Genomic DNA, 18,311 nt, shown 5'->3' on the forward strand with positions numbered 1-18,311 from the left:
GAGAAGGGGGATGGAAAACAAAAGGACAGAGTGGTGATTACTATAATCATGTGCATATAGCATGTATATAGCATGTAAATTATGAGGCAGATAATCTGACAAATGGTCAGGGAATTTCCTTTAAGATCTGTATCTCAGATTGACCTCACAACAAGCAGGTTGAACAAAGTTCCAGACTGGTGGATGAAATACAATCTTCTATGATTAGAGGGAGAGGTTGACTGTTCAGAAGAACCTGATAGAAATTCTGGGACTGATTTAATTATGATCAGATTTGGGTGTAATATGTTACCATGGCAATTGTTTCCTAATTATTGAGTTCTCACAGGGATAGTACAAATGAAAAACAAACAAAAAAAATCAGCAGGAGTGTTTGATCTTTTCTACCACAACTGCAAAGGACTGGGTCTGATGTGGAAACGATGGGGAGATATTCTATGACCCATAGCATATGAGTTTCATTTAGATGATCCTCATGGTCCTCACAGCACAACTGGAGGGTCTGTAAGAGGAAAAGGAGGAGACAGATAAAAAGAGTATGCCTATGAATGGAATAATGTATGATTTAGTGAACTAGATTCTGATCTGACTAATTCCCTGGATTCAGTGGAATTTAGCTTGGATTTACATTGGTGTAAACAGGATCATATCTGATCCAGATCTGGATCACTGAACCTTATATAGCCACAAGAAATATATATGGCATTTCCTGTAATGTGTGGTGTATTATACCACTGTAGTATTTGCTAAGTCACATCCCTTGAACCTTAGCCTATTTTGGAAGGGCAATTAAGGAAAGAGAATTATTTTTTGTAAATGTCATGTTTGATGTCTTTCTTTCAAGATAAGTTCCAACCTCCATCACATTGCTGTTTCATTCTAATTTAAATCATTAGATGTAGGGGAGGACAAGCTAATCCATCCTGAAGAAAAAAAATAATCAATGCAAGTAGGTGTAATTAGTAGTACTTTCCTCTGGTGAGTCAATGGTGTAGAAAGAGCCGAAAAACCACTGCAGACTGCATTTGTTCTTCGTAATGTGTTGTGACTCCCTCACAGCTTTCATAATGAAGTTGTTTAGATCTCCCCTAGGACAGATATGTCTTTTTTTTCTAGTTAAACAGACTGACAAGCTCTAATATGCTATGAATAATTTTATCTATGAAGAAAGATGCAGACATACAGACTCATGTGGGCAGCAGGAGTTTTAATTTTCTTATTTGCTGAAAACCAAAATAAGCTTTTGATGAAGTGCTTACTTCACACTTCATGTTTTTACTGAGTTTATTAGGTATATTTATAGGTGTAAATCCTTGGGGATATTCTATCTAAACCTGAATGTGCTTCCAGTCCCTGGGAGGCTAGGTACAAAGATTTGTGAGCTATATATGTTGTTGATTGCTCCTTTGATCTCATTCTGATTCGCCAAGAGAGTCTTCCTTTCTTGACAAGTTCAGTAAAATAAATTAGAAAAAGGAAATAGTATGCCAGAAGATGAGAGCATGACTACTTCATATGTTTAAACTTCTCCACCAGTCAGGTTCTTTGTTTCATAAACCTGAGCTAGTGGGAATACACGTGGAATAAATAAGTCAGCATTTGAAATGAAAAATAAAGAAACAAACCCTACATCTTCTCTGGATGTTGGTGTAGAAGTAGATGCTTAACAATAATATCTTACACAGTTTGCACAGATTTTGCCTGTTGGTTTTGTGCACTCTTAATGGTTTAGAATACTTTGTGCAGGATGCCTGGCAGTTTTTGGGTGCTCCGCCCTCTTCATTTCCCCCCCTTTTTACATCTTGCTGGAATCTTCCTTCCAGTTGTGTCTTGTCCAGCGTAGAGTGTTGCCTCTCTAAATTGTATCAGAGCAGTATCTGGGCCGGCTTTCAGAAATGCCAGGGTCATGTGCTTAAGGAAAAGTGTAAGAATGCAGTGTGTACATGTATAGGGAAGCCTTCACAGCTGCAAGAATAAAAAACAACCTAAGTTGCCCCTCCTGGGATTTTTCTGTTTAAAGAAGCACAGTTCTTCTTGCTGCTGATCAAAGGTGTCTGTGGCTCAAGCTGTGTTTTTGTTAGATCTGTGAGGAATCACATTGGCGCGACTCTGACCCTGGCTCAGGACTAAACCACAGTTGCTTCTGGCGCTGAGATCTGAGCAGTAGCTACCAGTGCGGCACCGCAGCCCGCACCAGAGCCCAGCTGTCGTGGCACTGACCCCTCAGCAGCCATCTCTTGTCCAGGTGAGTGCATTTACCAGCAGGTCAGTCAGGCAGCCTGCACACTCGCATACCACCACTTGGAACACTCTGTGTTTCTGTGCCAGAAATGTACAGCAGATGAAAGCTTATGAAAGGCTGTTCGGCTCACTACCGAGATGGAGTTTTTGCTAATTTTTCAGCAGGAAACCACTCTGTTCCCTTTGTTGTGCCAGGTGCTGAGTTTCTGGACAACCTTACACAGCTCAAACAGCTGCCTTTGTCTGCAGATCAGCCGTTTGAGCCATAATGCTGTTCCTTGCCAACCAGAGCCTTCCTTTTGCTTTCATATCTGTTTGTTTGGTGTGCTTCACAGGTACAATGCCTTTTGGAGTCAGCAGAGTATTTATCAGCAGCTCCAAGTCAGCTAAGTGGTAGAAGCATTGTTGATACTTGTTCATGGATCACTGCTTGATTTGCTAGAGAGTCTGGTCTCCAGGGAAGGATGATCATAGAGAGGAACTTATCAAGTTTCTCTTGATCTCTTTGGGTACAAGTGTTATTATCTGCCATCCTTCAATTCTGAGCAGCTAATTACCCATGGTGGGATGCAAACTTTTAATAAAAGAAAATTTTCAGAATCTGTTGATTCCCACTCGCCTGCAGAGTGCAGAGTTACTGAAAACTTGGGTGACTGTAGTATGCATATAGAGGATACACCCCTCCCTGCAGTTTGAATGACTCCCAGTGCGTCATCCACAATTTTTGACACCTTTTATCATTATGAGGATGCCATTTCATTGGATAAGTCCCTCATCATAAACTGGATGCTGTCTTTCTGAGGATTATCTTGAAAAGATCTTAATTCTCTCACAGGGAGAAAAAAAAGAAGGTTCTTTCTGCACCTTCAGTGGGTGATGTCTCACTTCACTGGAGCTTTTATACTTATTCCTAAAAAAACTTCGAACTTTCTTCAAGACAAAAGGATGATTGTCACTACTTTCTTTTTCTCACCATAAATCATAGAATCACAGGATGGTTTGGGTTTGTAGGAACCTTAAAGATCATTGAGCTCCAACTCCCCTGCCTTGGACAGGTCCATCTTCCACTAGACCAGAATGCTCTTGAACTCAAGATAGAGGTAGCCTTTCATATAAAGAAGACCATTTGCATGTGTGTAAATAAGGAAAAGCAATAATTTTGTTTGGCTTGTGAAAAATTGTTTTGTAACTCATGATAAAATCTGCATTTGTCCCCCCAGTGCAATCTCCGTAATTTTTACCTATCTCCTAAGAAAATAAGGTCTAAATGCCTGTATTGCCTGTCTGCCTGACAGGCAGACACCCTGTTATCTGTATTTTTAAGCTGTTGCCCAGTTTTGGCTTCTTAATGGGGAGCAGAGGTCTCAAAGATACCAAAATCCTACAAGTTTTGTGGAAATTGACACCTTTGTGACAGGAAAGATAAGGAGAATTACACCAATGCCCATTCCTTTTGTCAGCAATCAGCAGGTTAGCCAAAACATACAAATTCCTAGATGGAAGCAGATTGAGAAATGAAATACATATGGTCATGCATGCTTAGTCACAAGTCTTTGTGCTCAACTTTGTTTTCATTACTTTGGAGTTCACTATTTTCATGTACAAATTGAACTCTGTTCCTTTCATCATTCAATACCTTTAATTAAAGCTATAATCATCTAATATGGAGTCCTGTTATCGGATGCTCTTAACTAATTAATGCTGTAAATTACTGTAACAATCCTGGGTGAAAGTTCCTATGCAATAAAAATTATTATTTGTGTTTCTGGTTCCCAGTGTGTACCAGACAGATTATTTTAAAAACACCATGTCCCAAATAGAGAAACTATCACTTTACTCCTCCAGTAAATACTGTGCAATTACACAGAAGCATGGGAGGGCTGTAACTGTCAATGTTACTACTGTGAATTTAAAGAAATGGAGAGTCTGCATTCCCTGCTGCCCAGAGTTTTTCTATGAGGTCAGGCCACCTCTTGAAGGTGAAGATCCACCACCCCAAGATCCCAGCAGAGTTGGTTGGGTCTGTGGGTTCACTTCAGGGAGCAGTCTGATGCTTTGCCTGTGGATCTTTGAGTAGATACAGATTGGACTGGGTAGGAGAGGAGGACAGGGAAATTTGAGCATATACATCCAACCCTTCTGGCGTATATGGCTTATGGGAGCTGGGTTTAAGGATAGCTTGGCAGAGATTGTGAATTTCAGATTTGACTGATGGGGGAAGATCAGGGATGGTCTAGATGAAAGTTGATAGTTTAGAAGAAAAGTTGTAGAAGAGATTAAGATAATTGGGTCTGTCAGTGGTCCTTCTTGAGGGCTAATGTTCCTCTGCCTTACTCTGGCTCTTCTTCTCTGGCATCATTTGTAATTTTTCTGGCTAGTTTCTGGCTGCTGTTGCATTTCCCTCACTCACTGTATCCACAAACCCTGCTCATTTGTTTTTCTTCAGTGAGGCATCAAATGCTGATTAATCTCAATGCATCCCTAGTGTCAAAAACTTTCCTTAGGAGCCAGATACTGCCCACACTGTGCACAAAACCGCTGCTGACATCAAGAGTTGCGTTGCAGATGAAGGCGAGTATTGACAATACAGGAGTTTTGCTGCAGATCAAGCGCAGGGGATCTCTGTGGGAGTTTCTGCACGTTTCTTTCCAAATGGCTATGCTGGCAGGGAAGTAGGCTGCTGGATTCACACAGATCTGTCCCTGTCATGGTTTGATCACTGGAACTGAAAAATAAAGAAAGCCCTGCCTGGTTTCCACTATTAAAGTTACCCTCAAGTATTAAGTTTTTTTTTTTCCCAGAAAATGAGCTGTAAAATTCCAACCTTACTAAAGTCTTAAAGAGTTTGACAGTTGTTTTCAGTGCAGTCAGGGCTTCATCCTTCATACAGAAGCTGTCTTGCTCTTTGGCAGGCTTGGTGGCTCTCCAATGATGAGTCGAATGATTCTTTCCTGTAGTTTTGATGTCAGTTTGGTAAATATGTGAAGTGGTTTGACTTAAAAGTGAGCAATACAAAGTTCTATGCATAAACAAATTCCGTGAAATTTAAGCCTAAAAGTTTAAAGTATCCAGTCATTATTAATTTAAATCATGCTATTAAGTGATTTTACTTCTGCTTCAGAAATGTATTTTTGGAAGAGATTCTCTCACAGTAGGCTGAATAGGATGTGTTCTGTTAGCATTTGTAAAACCCTGTAGCCAGTTATTCATCCCACTGTTTAATTTGCAACTTGTGGTTTGTGATGGGTCCATTCCAAACTCTACATCATTCATCTAGAGGGTTGAGGAGGCTCTGGGACTTTGAAGGGAACAAAAATAAACCCTTGTTATCACATGTTATTTGTGAATTACAGAATAAAATATATCTTAATGATTGTCTGTTTAATTAAACCAAAAAATTTTGTCACCCTCCTGGAGTTGTGTCATTAGTGCTGGTGGCAGACTAAAATAACTTTAACATGATTGTCCCTAAAAAAACAAGGCAGTATTTTAATACAACTGCATTCTGAACACCATTTTTTCCATTTAAATAGAGATAGAAGGGGTATAAATTCTATAGGAAATGTTTCCAGCATGAAGCTGGTATAAATTGTTTTGCTCAGAGAATAACTAGCAATGTCTGAAACGGAGTTTCATATATAGCTGAAATGTATATTGTCAGGTTACTTGGAAGTCATAAAAAATCCCTTTTCTACACTGAACAATTGTTCCAGTTCTCTGACAGAGCATATATGAAATTATTGTTTATTGTTTTGATCACACTAAAGCCTTTGATAATATAGAGATGTGTGCATGTTTGCACTGTCTTCATAAGCCACTGATCTTTTCTAAACCATGCCATGCTCACATTTGTTGAACAGTATTATAAGAAAATTATTACTTTATTTTGACATTTTTCCTAGGAAGCTCTCGTAAACTGCTTCAAAGAATGTCAAGAGCACTTACAGGAAGTAATGAAAAGAACCTTACAAAACTCATCTTTTGTGATAATCTGCGCCTAAAGCCGCGCGCTTCGTGCCAAAGTGTTATCGGAGCGCGCTGTCACTCTCCTGAGCTGCCACTTGCTAAGGGAACCTGCAGCTAATACCAGCCTTCAGACAGGGCTAGGACTCTGTGTTTCCAAAGAACATTACTAAACAACCTAAGCACCTGGCTCTGGGATCTGCACTAATGTCACTGATTTGGGGCTTGATTTTCAAATTATCCTGGTAAATTTTTTAAGGCCGCAGGTATCACTGAGTGGCAGAAGTGGGAGCTCGTACCTTACTTCTGTTAGAGTACCTGAAAATCTCTCTCTCTTTGCATATGTAGAGATTCCAGTAATAAACCAGTTTCACACATGGACAGTTTGTAGGCTTGTGTCGATGAAGAATGACTTGCAGAAATAGATCTGCCTCTCTCAAACCTCTTGTGCCTTGTGCACATGAGAATAACTGCTGAATAGCCATGTACCCTGGCTTTTCTCTGTTTCCCCTGCACTGAAAAAAACCCACAAAAAGCACTAGGATTATAAGTAACAATTTTTATTATAAATAATAATTCTTTTTTTGGCAGAAAAGCTAAGGCAGTCTTTTTGTTCTACCAGAGCCTTTTCATTTTAAATTAGCCTATTTTCCAAGATGGAAGTTGAAGGGCAGCAGTCATCACTGCCAATAAAGCCAATAGCTCATGGAAGGGAAACAAAAGTTAAGAGGCGGAATTAAGCAAAAAAAACAAAATCTTTTTACTATAACATGTTTTTTCTGTCTCTGTAGCACAGTATACATTTTTCTCGCTGTATTAAGGCAGAGAAATACAAAAAGGTACATCAGAATATTGGAGTGAAAAATTAACATCAGAACATGTATAAATGTCTTTATGATCTATTAATATTTAGGTGCAGTGTATTTATAGTTTTATTTATGTAATTTAAGCACTACAGGTTTGCAAGATGAAGTGTAGAAGTAAAAAAAAAAAAAGAAAGTGACAAATGAGACTCATGATGAATATTTCCTCTCAGACATGTGTTGTCAAAGGGTCTGTATCAATTAGTACAGAGATTTTTTTGGGTGGAAGCATTATGAATAGTTAGAAAACCATACATGCTGGATAAGCTACACTGCCATTCCATCATGGTGCTTTTGTGAACAAAGTGCAGTGTTGCTGAGAGGTGTCTTGACAGATTCATAGTTTTGATTTTCTTTTAGTGGCCTCTTCAAGTGTTAATAAAAATATAAAAGTTTTATGTCTGTTTCAGAATTACTTGGAGTGCAGCCGTCTGCTATAGTGCTTCCAAGAATGCCAAATAGAACCTGAAGGGAAAGGTCATGGAGCCCAGCTCTCACAAATCAGATTCCTGTGCCAAAGGGAATAAGGTTTCCCACCTGTGCAGAGAGATTTTACTCATCTGCACCCATGGTTTTCACTAAAGGAAGTCAGTCAGCTTTGTGTATGTGATGGTGGCGGGGGATGTAGGGAGTAATCCCTGTGACAGACACCATGTCAGTCACAGCTGTCAGATGGAGCCGTCACCAGTTTATGTTGTGCTTTGGAGGAGTTTAAAAGAATTTTCTTTGTGAAACCTTCAAAGGCAGGAAAAAAATTAAAAGGAGGATAGGGGCAAGGAGTGGGTAACAAAGGGAAAACTGGAGAACTGGTTATGTATTGTGCAGTGCCTGTGTTTGGTAGTGCCTGGGGGGCAGCATGCAAAGAAGTTGATCCAAAGTCACGAAAAAAATCTCTGTTTGCCAGCAAAGACTTGAATTAGTTTATTTCAGTTGCTGCCAACATGAAATCTTCCCATTTCTTTCTCAAGACTGAATAATTAAAATCATTAGTTCTTGCTAGCATTGTGCTGGACCACATCATGTTGCATTCCATAAGCACTGTGCTGTGAAATAATGGAGTTTTGTGTTTTCATACACTTGGTCATTTACAAGCCTGGGTGACATATAAATGAAAAGAAAAAACAAAACCCCACTTCAGGTGTTTGTGCCGCGCAACTCCCTGGTGGCTGTGGGATTTACATGCCATTTGAGGTGGGAATCCAAACCCAGAGCTTGCAAGTTAACATTAAATACAGCAAATTAAAAAAAAAAATTGCAAGATACTAATCTTTCACCCTGACCACTATGAGCACATACGTGGTCCTGGCACATGGTCAAACTGCATGAAACTTGTGTGCTTCATATTTGCAAGAGGATGGGCTCTGGATTGTCATGGCTAACAACATTGTAAAAAATACATAAATCAGACTATTTCCTCAGCTGCTATTAATAGTCAGCTTTGCTGATGGAGCTGGGGATCTGTCAGTCCTATCTATTTGTGCACAGCTAAGTCACAACAATGTTGCAATTTAGATAAGATTTTTGAAGGGCGTAAGCAAAATAGAGACTATTTGTTCATTTTATTTTTATGGAGAAACAGACAAAGATCAGGTCTATATTTCAATTTTTCTAATATAGGTATATGAAAAAACAAAAAGCCAGCAATATCTGAGAGCTTTGCTGGCAAAATCCTGAGTTTATTTGCTATAACAGCAGCCAGAGGCACCTTTTGGTAATGTACTTCTGTTTCAGGAACCGCTTTACACAAACAATTTAGAGATTTGCTTGTGTAACTGTACAGGTAATCATGTCTGGTTTGAACTGGGTGGTTATCTGTTTCATATAAATGTATAAATATTTGTCTCCATATGTTATGGTATGAAAGGATCATGAAACAGACACAGGAGAGAGTGTATGGATGGAAACGAGCAAAACTCTCTCTGTATCAAAGAGTTCCTTGGGGCCTCAAGTCAATAAACTGCAGACATCAGAGAAATGCACTACATTTCTTTCAAGAAGAACAGTCTTAGGTGTAATAACAGTTGTGTTCTTAAATGTGCAGTGGAGGGGGCAGCAAAACAGAACTTTTTCCATTTCCCCAGGCCTGAGGGATGGCACCCCGCTGCTTTTGCCAAGTCTGTGCAGGTCGGACACTTAGGACAGGAGACTAGCAATAATCTAAGTGGCATAGTTGGCTAAACTACAGCTACTGGGATATCATGGGTGACTACAAATGAGAAAAGAGAAAGCTGCAGGATCCCAGTTCTTCAGGAGCTGGGTTTTGAAGTTTTAGACACACAGGTTTAGAAACATTGAACGAGCCTAATTTGTAGCAACTTGCAATCAGAGCACGGATGCACCATCCTTAGCTCCAGGCCAGTGGATTTTCTTGCCTGACATTATGGTGCTGTACCCTGCTAAGATGCAGTGCAGGTGGGTTATCTTCAGTCATTTAGCTGAAGGGAGCTTACAGGAGCCATCAGTGCTGTCAGAATGGCACAGCAAGCTCATTTGAGCATCCTTGTGAAAATTAGGAGAGTAGCAGTTATGGGTTTCCAAACATGAGAACCCAGACCTCAGGGGCTGAGAACACAGCGTGGTTTACTGCAGCATCTCACCTGAGTGGTGAGGCTCACAGTCAGTTTTTATGTTTGAGGCATTTCTGAGAGGAAAGGAGCTCTAATGAAGCATTGTTTATTTGTTTGTTTATATGCTTAGACCAGAAAGGCCAGCAGTTCAACAGCTTGAGACTTCAAAGGCTACTGTTGCCTCCAGTGTGTGGTGTCAGGGTAGTTAAAGATGTTTCTTTTCAGTAAGTCCAGCAGAAAATTCAGCCTCCAGGGCTGCAGGAAAATTTGCTTAGCTGGGCACAGTAGAAGCTACTTTCCTGTGCTTCCCATAAATTATTTCACAAGTTAAATATGTTATTTGAATTTGCACTCTGCCAGATACTCTGGGTTTTTTCCACTTTCCTTTGTGCTAAAGGTAATGATTCTTCATAAACTGTCAGAGGCTAAACAGTAATACTCTGCCTTGATTTTATTAGATTGTGACTCCCTTTTATTGAGTAATGAACATCATGAGTTAAAAGTCTGCATATCATCCTTTGATGGTGACCTGAACCTTTTTAAAACCATTACTTGTAGGGCATTCAATCCAGTCAGATGCATGCTGATGAAAAAACAACCACCCAGAGCTCCTGCTGACTATGTACAGGCAAAGCTTGACAGCCCAGCATCAAACAAAAAATTGATTTCAAACCCAGAAGTCAATATCTTGCTTTTGCAAAGGCACTTTGGCACTTGAGAGGAAAGTTTGCATGTAATGTACACATTTGATGAACAAAATGCAGAGGAGAGGCCTGTTTGGACTTGATGTGGTGCACCCATGGTTTTCTATAAACAGTAAAGCCAATGAAGTGTTGATCTGTGGAGCTGGAGGGGAGCTTCAGCTCATTTTACACATGCATACATAGCATCTAAATGGGCCTGATTTTTGACGTAATTGATCTAAACAAATGAAGTTTCTTAAGTACAGCTATGACCTGGTAATGTTTCACAATGAAGTCTTAATAAGTTTTTAAAGTCTTGTCTTGTCAGTCAGTAACAAAGTGCCATTTTATCTGCTGCCTGACTTTGAGGTCCCTCATTTCCACTTGCTACTTGTTATGGTCAGTTTGTGAGATGAAGAATGATTGCCTCTTTCACACGTGGTATACTGCTGGAAGTCAAGTTTAGATTGTGATAGTTACAGAGTCTTTCTGCACTGGTCCCTGATATGTGTAGCTTTACTAACAATATCTAGAACAGCTACAGCCAGTGTCTGGAGACATTCACAGGCACAGTGAGTAGTGCCATGAAAATACACCACAGGTTTTATATTCTGCAGCTTTTTTTGGTGCTAAGTCTTTGTAACACATGCTATTGCAGATTCAATGTCCAAGTTGCACGTTTAGAGGGATGTTCAAAACTATTTCCATCTATATAGCTGATGTTCCTCTAGTAAGTGGTTTCCAATGTTTGTGGATTTCTCTGAACAGAAGACTGCACCAAAGTTGCATGGGAAAACTCTTCTTTAGGCTTTAGTCATCCACAGTCAGTTGCATGTTTATGCACTGGCATTATAAAGTAAGGGTGAGATACAAGGTTGTGAAGATTGCAACACGAGGAGTTCAGCTGAAAAAAGACTCTGAGCCAGAATACTCTCTAGAACCAGGACACAGACACTGATGTTTCTAACTGCATGATGAGGACTATGCTCTTCTGTAAGTGAGAGCCCTTAATGGAACAGCAGCCTCCTGTTATTTTGTTACGTAAAATAAAACAGAGGAAAAAAGGTAAGGTTAGCTGTCCTGTTGTTGTTTTGTTACATAATGTAGGTTATACATCAGCACTTTGCTTTCCTTTTATGTTTCAGTGTCATTCTGAAAACTGGGGACACAAGATGTTGCTACAGGAAAATTGTGTTTCACAGTCTGTTGAAAACACTCCACTTGATAGTAGGAGAAGCTAGTCTTAAGTGAAATTCAGTGGTTGTGTGTATTAAGAGGAGATACAGTCACTCAAGTTGTAACACTGATTCTAGTTTTTAAGTGTTAGTGAGGGAAAACATTTCTGCAAACACTTTATCTCTGCTGAGATAAATCATCTGACAGCTGAGTGACCTATTTCACTCCATCTCTTTTCATCCACCCTGCGGTGGCTTCCTCGCTGGACTGTCCCATGGAGACAGACACTGTTGTCAGACATTGCTTGAAGGAGGAAATTCTCCTCTAGGTTGCAGAATATCAGTGCCAGCCATGAGGTGGACCGGCTTGGTACAAAAGAGGTACCTTCACACACTGCTTCAGCTCAGTCTGGATGTTACACATTCAGCTGGATTGTCTGCAGGTAGAAGAAAAACTGGCTCTGCAATTTGTCCTGGCTGTAATCAAAAGCCACTAAGCTACCCTCCAAGAAGACAGTTCCTCCCACTTTAATTTTCCTCCTAATATTTTTCCATTATCTGCCAAATTGGGGGTTAAATATTCTGCTCCCTTTTCATTTTGCAGACACCGTCATTGGCTTGGCATGTGTCTGATAGGGAACCTGTTTCTGGCAAGCAGTCTCGCTTCTAGTAGCAAACTTCCTGTGTCTCCTACAAAGGTGATGGAAAAGACCCAGGTTAGTTCTTTCTAGTGCACCTGACCTTAGGTGCCTCATCAGATTCATGAGAGAAGCACCCCAGCTCCATACCCAGTGGCACCCAACAGGACAGGGAGCCCTGTGAAGGTGATTTCAGCTGGCTGGTGCAAGTGCCGTGTGTGTACATCTGCAGCAGATTGAAATGGGTCCTGGCTCTTTGCTGTTCTGTCAATTGAATGCAGAGTACATTGTTTAAAAAAAAATTGTTTATTGTTTCCTCTGCAAGGGGTGGCAGGGTGAGGGCTGGGTGTTTCTCCTTGTGAGTGGGCACGAGCACAATTGTCCAAAGTCACGCTAGCAAGTTCATCATCACAGCTACTGTGGAGCTCAAGTTCAAGGGAGCACAGAGTGATTCATTCCACCTGGCAATATATACAGTGAGTAAAAAGAAATATTTCCTGTACCTAATCCAGACACCAGTTAGGCATCAGTCTGTCTGAATGTGAGCAGACGTACAAATGACAAATGTGTGGAGGAACAGAATAAGCTGGGAAAAAAATGAGAATGTATTTTTCACTCAGAGGTTAGCACATTTGCTCTGAATACAATCCCAAAACCTAATGAATCAGAAATTGTAATTGTTACATAGACTAATTTCAAAACAGTACTACTCATTAAAGATTAAGGGAGAGAAAAGGAACATGAGGTTCAGACCTTTTATTGAAATTTTGTCATACTAGGTCCTCACTGGTAATTTTTTATGGTTCATATTTATTCAGCTCTTCATTCACAACCTTCTGTCAAGGCTCTCTAATACATACCAAGTACAAGCTTCATTAACTGCAATATCTTTCAGCTCTGCTTTATCTGTGATTACCAAGCCAGTGTTTGTCAATGACATTTTAATGTTAGGAAACAAGTTTAAAAAAACACAAAAAACCTAACATAAAAGCAGCTTGATTTCTATCTGGTTTATGCATTCAGATTTCCAAAGCTTCCTTGCATTTGAATACAGACATGTTAGATACCATTTGGCTAACTATTAGAGAAAATGAGGGTTATGGGGAGTTCTTTAAGTTCTGGCTCTTTAGACTTGCAGAGCTGCCAGCCTGTCTTCTAGAAATGTTGAACTTTATTTCTGGGATGCTCTTTCACTGGCACCTGATGTCTGAGACTGGGACTGGTGTCTAAGACTCCTTTGCTATTGACAGGTCTCTTCTGTTCTCCCTTCAAGGCACAAATCAACCCTTAAACTGCTTAGCTTGACTCTGAGACTACTAGAAATTTGGATGGATGGGGGAGAGGGGCTTTACAAGGTGTTTGTTTTATTCCTTGGTGTTCTGTTAGCTCAGCTGATCCCTCTGATCATGTCAAGTTTTTCATTCTGACAATGAGTAGAGAGAGAATGATTGTGTCTGTGTCTTTTTAGAAACCAAAGAGGAAAATTGCAAGAAGGAAAATGTTGAAAATTCTCTCTTTTGTAGTAAACAAAGATAACTTACAGATAGTCACATTTAGCTATCTCATACTTGGTTAAGAAAGGTCTTGGGGAATCTTGTTCAATTTATGCACTGGCCACAGTGTCCTGCTCCTTTATAATGTCTTCTGAATTCCTGTGCTGCTGTTGTCCCAGTAAAGGCTTGCTGGTAGAGGTAGACAGCTGTAGCAGACTTCCTTTGTATCCCACTTACGTGGTGGGATCTGTAAAAATTCAATTCTGTAAAAATTCAATTCTGTGTAGTAAACAGTGGATGATCGGAGCATCTTCCCACTGTGTAAGATCTATGCTCGGTCATGATGTGAGAGCCATTGCAGCCAGCATTAAGTTGTCCTTCCTGAGGGTAAATACAGTCACACAGTTTGTACCACTCAAACATTGTGGGTCTAGTTAATACTCATAGAATCATAGGTTTGGGTTGCACGGAACCTTAAATTTCCAACCCTCTGCCATGGGCAGGGACACCTTTTATTAAACTGGGTTGCTGGAAGACTCATCCAGCCTGTTCTTGAACACTTCCAGCAGTGGGGAATCTGCAGCTTCTACAAGCATACTCACAAAAGGGGACAGTTGAAATTTTAGGAAATCAATAAAGATTTTTTTTTTCCTTTTGCTTAGCTTTCATGATCTGTTACAAATCCCATAGGAGCTTTGGTCACATCAGAGGGTAAGAACCTAAACAGGTTTTTTTGCCCCAAGGAAATTCTGCACAGCTGCACTAATTTTCAGTAGGATAATTTACTGGCTTGTGCTTTTGTCTGTACCTTATTTCTGATGTTCCTTAATTTGGAAGAAGACAATTAAAAAAAAAAGATCGTAAGGCAAAGAAAATAATTACTAATTCTAGTCAAGGTATATTAAACTCCATAGTGCTCAGACATGACATAAGTGTTCAGAATTTGTATATGGAGGAAATAAAAAACATTCTGGAAGGAAAAGATACCTAAATGTCAGAAAAAACAAAATGCAAGCTATAAAATCCTGTGAAAAATCTCATAGACCAGAGTGAGATAGATGTGCTGTCTTTACTTAGCAAAGAAATCACAGAGGATATGAAAATAGAGAATGAAAATAACACATTTTTACTTGATTCAAAAGCATTATCCATAATAGCATCTGCAATGTGTCTGTAATAATATGGTGTAAATTGAAATTTACATAACAGATCGTTGAAAACAGTCTCTGACTCACAGTGTGAAAATGGTGTGCCTCCTGAAGGAAAAGTCAACCAATAACAGAACTTTGCAGAAGGCCTATTTCTTATTTCAAGATCCACCCATTTAGCCCCCTTGTAGATTGCATAGTATTCATCTCAGACATGAGCTATGCTAAAAACTTAAATAGCTGATCTTGGAAACCTCTGGTATGTTTCTCCCAAACAGACAAGTCATTTTCTCTGGGCTGAGTTCAGTTCTTATTAATGGTGATAGATTGACAGCCCTAAAAGTTGGAAACCTTCTATTTGTTGGATGCCCTCTATCTCCCTCAGCTGCATTTAATACTCTCTTCCTATCTTGATTCCTGTCTGTTGAGTAGGAAAACAGTCATTAATTTTGTCAATAAACCAGGAGTAGAATTCCTTCACTGTTTTTTCTATTGTCTCAATGGTCAGGACTTCAACTGAGCAAGAGTCCCCACTAATATCCAGTCCAAAAATGGTTGGACACTTCGATTCACATGGTGCTGCAGAGCTGAGATCAAACCTGGTTTAGTTCTGATACTTGTCTATAAGGTCTGTGCTCATTGCTCTTCCCTTTCATTTGCTGGCTGATGTGCAAGTCAGAGGCCAGTATTATTGGCATTATAGGGCTTTTTTAAGTTTGTTTGAGCTTGCTATGTCAGATTTTTTAATAGTTCCTTAAATTCCTATGAAAAGTCTGTCTGTCCAAATGTAGATGACCAGTATAGACCTCTGTTTAAACTTGTTTTCTGTGTTACTGACATAAAATAGAGAGACCAGTAAGTATGTGTGTGACTTTTCTGGGTATCTAGGGTAAAATTGGCTTTTAAGATTGGGACCTAAAACGACTCAGTTCTCCCTATGGCATATATACTCCTATTTGTGTGTCTGACCTGACATAGCCAGAGGTAAATATATGTCCAGTCAGAATAATGGCACCCCTGTAATTAACACGTATTTTTTTGCTAGACCACTTCCAATACCATAAGATTCTGGTGTAACCTGCCATAGTTAATGATGAGGCAGTGTGAGTCAATACAGGGTGAGGAGAGGCAGGATTGCTCTCTCACACATCTCCATGTTTCATCTAATGTGTTTAACTATCTGAGAAGCTGCAGAGACACTGAGCATGCTTCTTCTGTTCCCCTCCTAAGTCCAAGTCCTAATCTATTACATGTCTGATTCCATTTGTTGTAATTTATAACTACATATGGTTTGTTCAGTTCTGAGGTCTCTAATTAGGGAATAAATGGGGGTTAATTTCTCATTATGTAGAAGTCTGGTAAGTATTAGACTGATAGGATAGACACTCTTTTCAGATAAGGCATCACTGAAGTGTTGTGTACTACAGAATCACAGAATGGGTGGGGTTGGAAGGGACCACAGCGGGTCATCTGGTCCAAACTTGCTGCTCCAGCAGGGTCAGCCCAGAGCACATTGCACACAGTTGGATCCAGACAGTTCTCAGACATCTCCAGTGAGGGAGACTCCTCCACCTCTCTGGGCAGTCTGTTCCAGTGAACAGTATTAATGACTTTTGAGCATGAACCCACTCAAAGCAGAGAGATATATATGTCCTGTTTCTCATATGCAGTGTGCTATACTGTCAATCTCCCTCCAGTTCCATCAAATACTTTAGTTTTCTTCATTTCCAAAAAACAATGAAAAAAATGCTTTATGGTTAGCTAAAAAAAAAGTAAAAATAGAGATATGGTCAGCACTTGCTTCATCTTTCCTGGGTGTTTATCTTCCTCAGTCTGCATTCCTCAGTCTCTTGGCTAAGAAATACTCCGAGTTTTACTCAAAGTAGCCATACGACTGATCTTTAACATCTTTATTCATTTTTTGTTGTTTCATTTTCCTGACACCGCAGATTTTATGCCACATGCATTTTTTACTCAGTTTGAGTACATTTTAAGAGTACAAACTACTGGATTTTGTTAAACTGTATAACCCTGACATGCTTTTATGGCTTTCACCAAACCCAGTCTGTGATTAAATGTATTCTTCGTCTTCTTCTTGACTTAACTATTGAAATTTCTCAGGCAAAACGGGCAGAACAAACTTCTCTGGGAGCTGTATATCCATCATAAACTGACTCTAACGTGTTATCTATCCAGACTGGTTGTATTTTTCATGCTTTATCACAAATCAGTGCCACAGATAGATTGCAGTTTGCAACCTGCAGTTGTTCATCGAAGTTAACTTGGCTGTCAGGACAGCCTTTCTGCAGTGCTTTAAAGTTTCATAACTTTTGTGCATGAGACTGAACTATTTTTCTAGCTGGCTCAGGGATCAATGCTATGGCATTAGAACATATGAAACAAGGCTGTGTTACCCTTTTGATTTTCATTTAGGATGTGTGACACCCCAGCCTTCATACTTTTTAGAAGTGTCTGCACATAGATTAACCCAGTATGGAACTACTCAAATCATGAACCTTAAAAGTATTTTACTTATGTTTTAGATCATCCTCCAAATATTCAAAATCATTCAAGACTTCGAACTCCACCTCCTCCAATATCACATGCTCACACCCCAAATCAGCATCACGCAGCCTCCATCAATTCCCTGAACAGAGGGAACTTCACTCCGCGCAGCAACCCCAGCCCAGCTCCCACGGACCACTCTCTCTCTGGAGAACAGCCAGCCACTACTCAAGAGCCAGCCCATGCTCAGGACAACTGGTTACTCAACAGTAACATCCCACTGGAGACAAGGTAGGTCACTTTCTTTAGCACTTACAATGTTCTGACTCTATGTGCTCAGGATGTTATGGACAATACACACATTGCATAGCCAGCCACCTTCTTTGTGAACTGGTGTTTGACTTATGCATTTTGCATTGTATTTATTATTCCTTGTGTCTTTTTATTTGGACTAGGAGAAGAGGAAATTGCTCTTCTTTCATAAACTAAAAATGTTGTCTTTAACAGCTGTTTATAAGGTTATTTTCCTCATTTGTAATTGGAATCAGGATCATAGATTAAAATGTTCTTGGTTTTCTTTCTTTTATTTTCCTTTAATGTCTTTTCTTCCTATGTAGTAGGATAAATCAATATCCTATTTAAAAAACTGAAATCAGTCAGTATATTGAAAAGATTTAGCCTTGTAGCTGTGCCTTATCAAGCAGTCCTTTCATAGTACTTAATTCAGGAAAGGTTGATCTTGTATCACCTAATGAAGAGAGGTCAGCTGCTGCCCTTTTCAACATTGCTCCCAAAGCATGAAACACTGGATAGCCCAGCATCAGCCATCTAATGGTGTTTCCATTTAGCTCTCAAATTCTTTTCCACCTATGCAACACCTGAAGGGTGTAACAAGGATGTACAACAACAAGTTGTTGTAGTTCATAGCTTTGTTCAGGTTCTGTGTAGGTTCTGGAAAAGAGAACTCTTACACTCCCTCAGCCTCAGTCCTCCTATCTGATGGTGAGTGCATCTACTTGCAGTCCCAGTTGCTTT

General features: G+C 39.8%; 1 protein-coding gene across 5 annotated transcripts in view; it reads left to right on the forward strand.

The window, feature by feature from the left end:
• TENM4 (teneurin transmembrane protein 4) overlaps positions 1–18,311 on the forward strand; it is a 594,684-nt gene that overhangs the window by 371,271 nt on the left and 205,102 nt on the right. For all 5 annotated transcript variants that reach the window (XM_058018885.1, XM_058018886.1, XM_058018887.1 and 2 more), the window contains one exon: positions 17,315–17,567. In XM_058018885.1, coding sequence (XP_057874868.1) covers positions 17,315–17,567 — 253 coding nt within the window. The remainder of the gene's footprint in view (positions 1–17,314; positions 17,568–18,311) is intronic.

The sequence above is a fragment of the Melospiza georgiana genome, chromosome 2 (genome assembly GCF_028018845.1).
Source record: "Melospiza georgiana isolate bMelGeo1 chromosome 2, bMelGeo1.pri, whole genome shotgun sequence".
NCBI lineage: Eukaryota > Metazoa > Chordata > Aves > Passeriformes > Passerellidae > Melospiza > Melospiza georgiana.